This window comes from Cibotium barometz, chromosome 2, assembly GCF_041138505.1.
Source record: "Cibotium barometz isolate CiBa-2024 chromosome 2, ASM4113850v1, whole genome shotgun sequence".
In the NCBI taxonomy this organism is placed as follows: domain Eukaryota; kingdom Viridiplantae; phylum Streptophyta; class Polypodiopsida; order Cyatheales; family Cibotiaceae; genus Cibotium; species Cibotium barometz.
The window spans coordinates 3968026-3974538 of NC_141047.1; the positions used below are offsets into that span (position 1 = coordinate 3968026).

A 6513-nucleotide genomic window follows, 5' to 3' on the forward strand; every position below is an offset into this window, starting at 1 on the left:
GACAGTGCGCCTAACATGATCACTTTCCTTGTCGTCTCAGAGTCAGAAGAGTGACACTTGCACATAGAATGCTTCATATGTCATAGTGTGTTGTCTGGGTAAATTAGCTATTACAAATAAATAAATAAATAAAATATAAATTTATGATACATATACATAAAAAAAGACGAAAAACTTAGCTCTTGAACATTGTTGAATTCGGGTTTAAAATTTGTCAAAAGATTGATTTTAGCATCAGCCTTTACTCCAATTCCAAATGAATCCCAAGCGTGGTCAAGAGTCTTGAGTTTTGGTTGACTTTGGCAATATTTTTAAAGCCACTTCAAATCCATTAGAGTATCAAAAACCCCATCGAAAGCTTGATGTGATGAGGAACTTGCAAAGAGCACCTCCAAAATTTTATTGTTGGTCCGCTTTAGTATTGCTTGAAAATTACTTGAGGCTTTCCAATTTTTCAAAGGGTGGACATAAGCTTTTTTGAAATTTTTTTTGTATATGTTCAACAAACTGAATTTTTTGTAGACATCCCTCTCTTTTTCTTTATAGCTTTATGAGAGATTTTGAGGCTTAAGAAATATAAGCTCTTAAAAAAAAAGCTTATGTAAGACATAAGATTTTAAAGATTATAGTAATAATAAGCTTTAAAGCTTAAGCTTTTTAAAAAGCTTCTCACAGTGTGGCAGCGCAATATGAGAAAGAAGAAGAAAAACCAGCTAGAGCACCAGATTGATGGAGGGAAGAGAAGAAAAATACAAAGTTTTAATTCCCCTTTTGAAGAGCTTGAATTTCTAGCGTTGATTAATCTTTAATAAAAAATTCATGGCCTGCAAAAAACGATTCCTCTCCTTTTCTCAAAATTGACTTGAGAGCTCACCATAGCCATCCATTATAGATTTATGTCTATGCCATGAGCTTAGAAACCTGAAAATTAAGCTTAACAATTGCTAATTTCATCCGTATAGTCAGATCGTGGAGAGGCTACTTCAATTGCTAATTTCATCCGTACAGTCAGATCATGGAGAGGCTACTTCAATTACTGATTTCATCCACATGGTCAGAGGCTAAGAGATGAGAAAAACCACTTTTCATGAAAAGAGGGTGGTTTTATGGTTTATACAGAGTGGTCTACCACCTTCTTTGCCTTGTGGTCTTTTCCCTTTGGATAAAACCTTGCAACTCTTCAAACCTTTAATTTAATCCTTCGACCTTTCAAATCTTGCCTCCATCTTCCTAGACCCATAGCTCTGATACCACTCACACGGATCCACTTCTAAGAAAATAGAGAAAATAGAGACTTACAAGAAAATATACTATTCAACCCAATCAACTCATCAAAAACCACAAATGCAACATATTCAACAGTTGAATAAGTAACATGTAAAATACTTAGCTCATGAAAACGACTCAAAATTGGGTGCAATCCCCCCCCTTCATGTGTGTGGCCTCTTCCCACACATGAGTATTTACATAATTTCATTCCAAGAATAGGCCATAGCCTCCAAAAATACAAAAGGGTGCTTTTCCTTGCCATGCACTCTCTTATGCTCAAAATAGAATGTGCATGAATTGAGGTTAGGGTTAAAGCATATCACACTTTTTTACAAAAGTATTAAAGTTCAAGTCTAAGCTTGATAAATCTAAGCTTTCAAAATAAATCAAAATGTGCACATGCTAGCACATATATACACAAAGCTTGTTACAAGAATGTGTGCCAACAAATAATATTGTGTGCATCCTTGTTAATCTTCTGAATCCTCTTCACCTATAAAATAATCGATAATAAATTAGTAAACAAATATTCCATAAGTATATAAACCATCACCACACAAATATTTTGCTAGGCATAAGTAACCTCAAAATCACCCTTCCATACAAACCAACTATGTGACAAACATTGAAGGCTCCAAATATATATCAATGTACACCAAACGTATTAATATTTATAATGGCATCACCCATGATATTAACATGATTTGGAATAATTCAAAGATAATCCAGGCGTTTCTAACTTATCTAAGAGGGTAGTGATTAATATTTTTAAGAGATCTTAAAATACATTCCTATAACACACACACACACTCTATCTCTCTCTCCATAACCCATAGGATTATTCTTCATCTAGGATATAACAACAAATAAGAAGCCACTATAAGCTCCTTTTCCTCCATAAAATCATGAAATGCCAAATTTATATGAAGATAATTGGAAATGAAAGGAGAAAATTTCAAGTGACTCATATTTAGAAGAGTAGAAAATTGCCAATGGCTTGGACTCCTGACACACACGTCTAAGTCACATCTTAGGGAAAGGGTGAAAAATTTGGGCTATTAACTTAAATGTTGAGTGGACTGGCAATGGATGAGGAAGACTCCATCCGTGAGAGATAGGCATGGAAGTTTCTTCTCCTTTGTTAACATTGGGCGAGTAAGACATGTGCATGCCCTTACTTAAGTACCCACTTTCGATTTTGAAAACACACTGCAAAAGGGTGTCTTGTTGCTATGTAAACTTAAACAAATTATAAATACTAATTAATACCTATCTTCATCACATATAAAATTTCCAAAAGCAAAAATAATAGAATAATCCTCTATCCTTAGTTTTCTTGATGAACTTCTTAATGTAAACACTGACTTATCTTACACAAGTAATAGATGCTAATCCTCTATCCTTGATGAACTTCTTATTCGTGAACAATGACTATACTTACATAACTAATAGATGCTAATCAAAATATATCTACACCACATCTAAAATATTCAAAAAATACATCTTACACAAGTAATAGATGTCAATCAAAATATTCCAAAAAATAAAAATTGTAAAAAATACATAACCACTATTAGATGATTGACCAAAAGAAGCTTTGGCTAAACCAAGAAACCACTCTTCACAATATCTTGCAAGACCAAAAAAGTTAAGGCGTGGGCACTCAACTTTGGTCTTACTTAAGCAAAACCAAAAAGTTGAGGCGTGGGAAGGCCTCCATTGGAAAATTATGGGAAAGGGAACCTTAGCCTTTCCTTGAAATAGGCTTTATAAAAGACCTTAATATAGCCTCACATAATGCCTGAGGCCCACCAATTATTAATTTTTTTGGAACTTTAGAGGCTTCCCTCCCCTTCTCCTTTTCCATTTACTTCCCCCATTCAAAATTCCAATGCTTTTGCTCAGGAGAACAAACATCCTTAATACAAGCATACATAGGACTAGGTATATCCCCCTTCTCCTTTTTTGAAAAATTTGAAGTTTCTTTCTCGTTTGAGTCCCATCAACAAACACAAACTTCTACCTTTGCTTCTTGGGCGTTGTAGCTTAGCCACACCTCTCAAAATGGAGGGGCTAGGTTAGAACCTATCTACTCCTAGTGATGGCATGTAACTTTTACCCACTCTTGCAAATATTTTTAAAAACTACTCCTTCAAAAAAATAAATAATCTTTAAAAAAAGTTTTGAAGTCTCCTTCTACATTCTAAAACTTCACCTTTCTTACAAAAAATAATTATACTTACACAAACAATAAATGCTAAAAAAGGCTATTAAAAGCATACCTGCAACAAATCTAAAAATTCTCAAAACGGAAAAATTACAAAAGACACATAAAATGCACCCTTAGATCCCTATGATGGCTGACCAAAAGAAGCTTGAATGAAAAAAAAACCATCCCTCTAATAATAAGCAAGACCAAAAAATATTAGAATTTAGTGTGCCCTTTCAAATTCGCCATAACACTTAGTGCTCAGAGAAAAATTTATTCAATTGACCCTTTGTATTATGAGTTCCATTTCTACATTTTTCTTCTTAATGTCTTTTACATAGCGCAACAACCTGCTTTGGTTGAGTACTAGTAAGGTTTAATATGATTCCTTCAAACGAACTCCGTTGTCTTCCTTAATGAAGAAATCTCAAGGCGGGATGATCTTCCCTCTAGCTACTCCAGAGATCTTTTGATCTTTGAAAGACCGAGATTATCCATTGTTCTACACACACTGTATTGCTCCCAGGGCAGTAGGGGAACGTTCACCCCTGCGTCAACCTCACAGAGGATTTGTCACACCAAAAAGGGCATAGTCAAAAGCAGCCACAAGCTCATGGGCATTCCGCTCGCAAGCGAATTGAAGGGGAGACAGCAGACCCAAGCCAAGCAAGGTACGAGGCTCTCCTTCTTATTAGATAGAGGAGCTGCGTCTGAGGCTTCAACGGCTCGGCAGATCCTTGTAGCACTCTATCTATTCTATTTGAACCATCTTGTTCTTCCGCCTGTTCCCCATCTTGTTTAAAGGGTGGAGCCTAAATAATAAATAATCATTATTTATTTTGTACAATTATTAATTAATTAATATTAATAACCTAATCGGATATATACATTTAGCTGCTGCTACGTCACTGACTTCACAAGCTCAAACTTGGCTTGGTTATACGTGCGTCACATGAAAGCATTGGGCCGAGGGTAATTATAAATTATACATTGGCCAAGGGTAATTTAAAATTTATAATCTTATCTAATAAGGAGCTAGAAGCGTCACTCTGGCAGCTGGCAACGCAGACGGTGGTTGCGGGCAGCGGCGGCAAATGGCAGGAGGCAGCGGGGACAGGGGGGGACCGCAGCGCCGGCGGCGGCGCCTACTGGTAAACGGCCGGTGCAAATCTAAACCGCCCCTTCCACCACCGCATTTCGGCCTCACCGCCCTTTTCTTTGGCTCTCTGAGTCTGTGTTTCTTTCCCCTCCTCTGTTTCTCTCTTCCTTCTACTTGAGCAATGGCCTCCGACGATGCTGAGCAGCAGCAGCACGCGGCCAAAAAAACCCCCGGGACATGGACACCCGTGGAGACGCTGCATCTTATCGACGCCTACCAGGAGAAGTGGTACGCTCTCAAGCGCGGCCAGCTGCGCACGCGCCACTGGGAGGAGGTCGCGGAGTCGCTCGCCGCCCGTTGCGCCGGCCACCCTGACGCCAGTGAGAAGTCCTCCGTGCAGTGCCGTCATAAGCTGGAGAAGCTCCGCCGCAAGTACAGAGCGGAACGTCAGATCTACCTCCGCGAAGGCCCCGGCTCCTCCCAATGGCCGTTCTTCGAGCGCATGGATCTGATGGAGAGAGGCCCTGCCGCCGCTGGAGCAGCGGGAGTGGGGAGCGTCAGGGCCGGCTTGCCGTTCCCAGATCTGGAGTTCCAGAAGAGAATTGGGGCTGGCAGGGAGTTTCAGGACCATGAGTCGACCATGAGCCTGGACGAAGATGCAGAGGACTCCGACCAGCCGCCGCCAAAGCTCTTCTCCAACCGCAAGCGTTCTCATCACCACCATCATCATCAGCGCGCCCCTCTGGAGGACAACGATGGCTCCTACTCCTCTCTCAACAGGAAGCACGGCCTCTATGACGCTCCCAACACCTTCAACAAGAGGGAAAACAACAGAAACCCACGGGCCTCGGACAAGCCGAGCAGCAGCCTTGGTAAGAACGCGGACGCCACCCCGTTCTCTGAACTGGTGTCGGTGATTGGTTCCCTTGGAGAGGCTTTTCTACGGATGGAGCAGATGAAGATCCAGATGCAGAGAGAGACCGAGCGGTTTCGAGCAGACTTGGAACTGAGGCGTACGGAGATGGTCCTGGAGTCTCAGAAACAGATTGCCGACTTATTCACCAAGGCTTTGTTCAGCACTAAGAAGAGCAAGAAGCTTCAATCACCGGAGGATTGAATAGCGCTTGATGGTGTTCGAAGTCCTATGTATCTTACTTAGTTCTGTATATCTACTTTTGATGTATTTGGAAGAAATCTGAGTGGCATGTGTTCGATGTGTTACTTAATGTTAGCCACCACCACGTTGTCGAGTGCTCTGTTTTGCATTATGACAAGCAGGCATGAACAGAACCATGTTTAACTTCAACATTTATTCAGGTTTCATACAAATTGATTTTTTCTAGGAAGCTGCAAGCTTAATGTTCGGGCCTATGGTCTGTGAAAATTTTGAATTGACAAGTGTATGCCTGTTCTCATGATTCTGAAGATCCTCCACCAGCGGCCCACCAGCTGTTGCCCAAGGTGTGAATCCAGTTCATGCATTAAAGAGCCAAAAGCTGATCCAGCAGATTAGTTTAATATTAAAAAATAGTTAAAATTCAAAAAATGCTTCTGCCATTAGCTGGAGTGAAGCTAAAGTCTACAAAAGCCAGATATCAGAACTCCCCCTGAGCTAGAAAGTGGTGGGCCATCATCTTTTTGAACAAGATACCAGTTGGCAGTTGGTGTTCTATCTGACTAGCCCTTGGGAGCAGGTGTTCAATCTACTCTCCCGCACCCACTAGAGGGCAGCTAGTGCTCGGTGAATCACAGAGGTGAACCTGGATGGAGGGCAGTCAGCTGTCGAACTTCTACCTTCTACCTTGTGAGAACAGGTTCTATTAGGTGTGAAAAAATCTAAAAAAAATCATGACTATCAATGGGAAGAGGTATGTTTACACAGCCAATTTGGGGTATGGTGATGCCATGAAAGTCCCACAATAGAAGAGAAGAAAAC

The 6513-nt window shown here is 40.4% G+C and overlaps 1 protein-coding gene across 1 annotated transcript; it reads left to right on the forward strand.

Annotated features, from left to right (window-relative positions):
* Nucleotides 1–4510: 4510 nt before the first annotated feature.
* LOC147640555 (uncharacterized) lies at nt 4511–5919 on the forward strand. Its single transcript, XM_086812917.1, has one exon. The coding sequence runs from the start codon at nt 4759–4761 to the stop codon at nt 5692–5694; it is 936 nt and encodes a 311-aa protein (XP_086669043.1). The 5' UTR covers nt 4511–4758; the 3' UTR covers nt 5695–5919.
* The last annotated feature ends 594 nt before the right edge of the window (nt 5920–6513 follow it).

Coding starts and splice junctions, on each gene's coding strand:
- LOC147640555 (XM_086812917.1), top strand. CDS start 4,759: ATGGCCTCCGACGATGCTGAGCAGCAGCAGCACGCGGCCAAAAAAACC.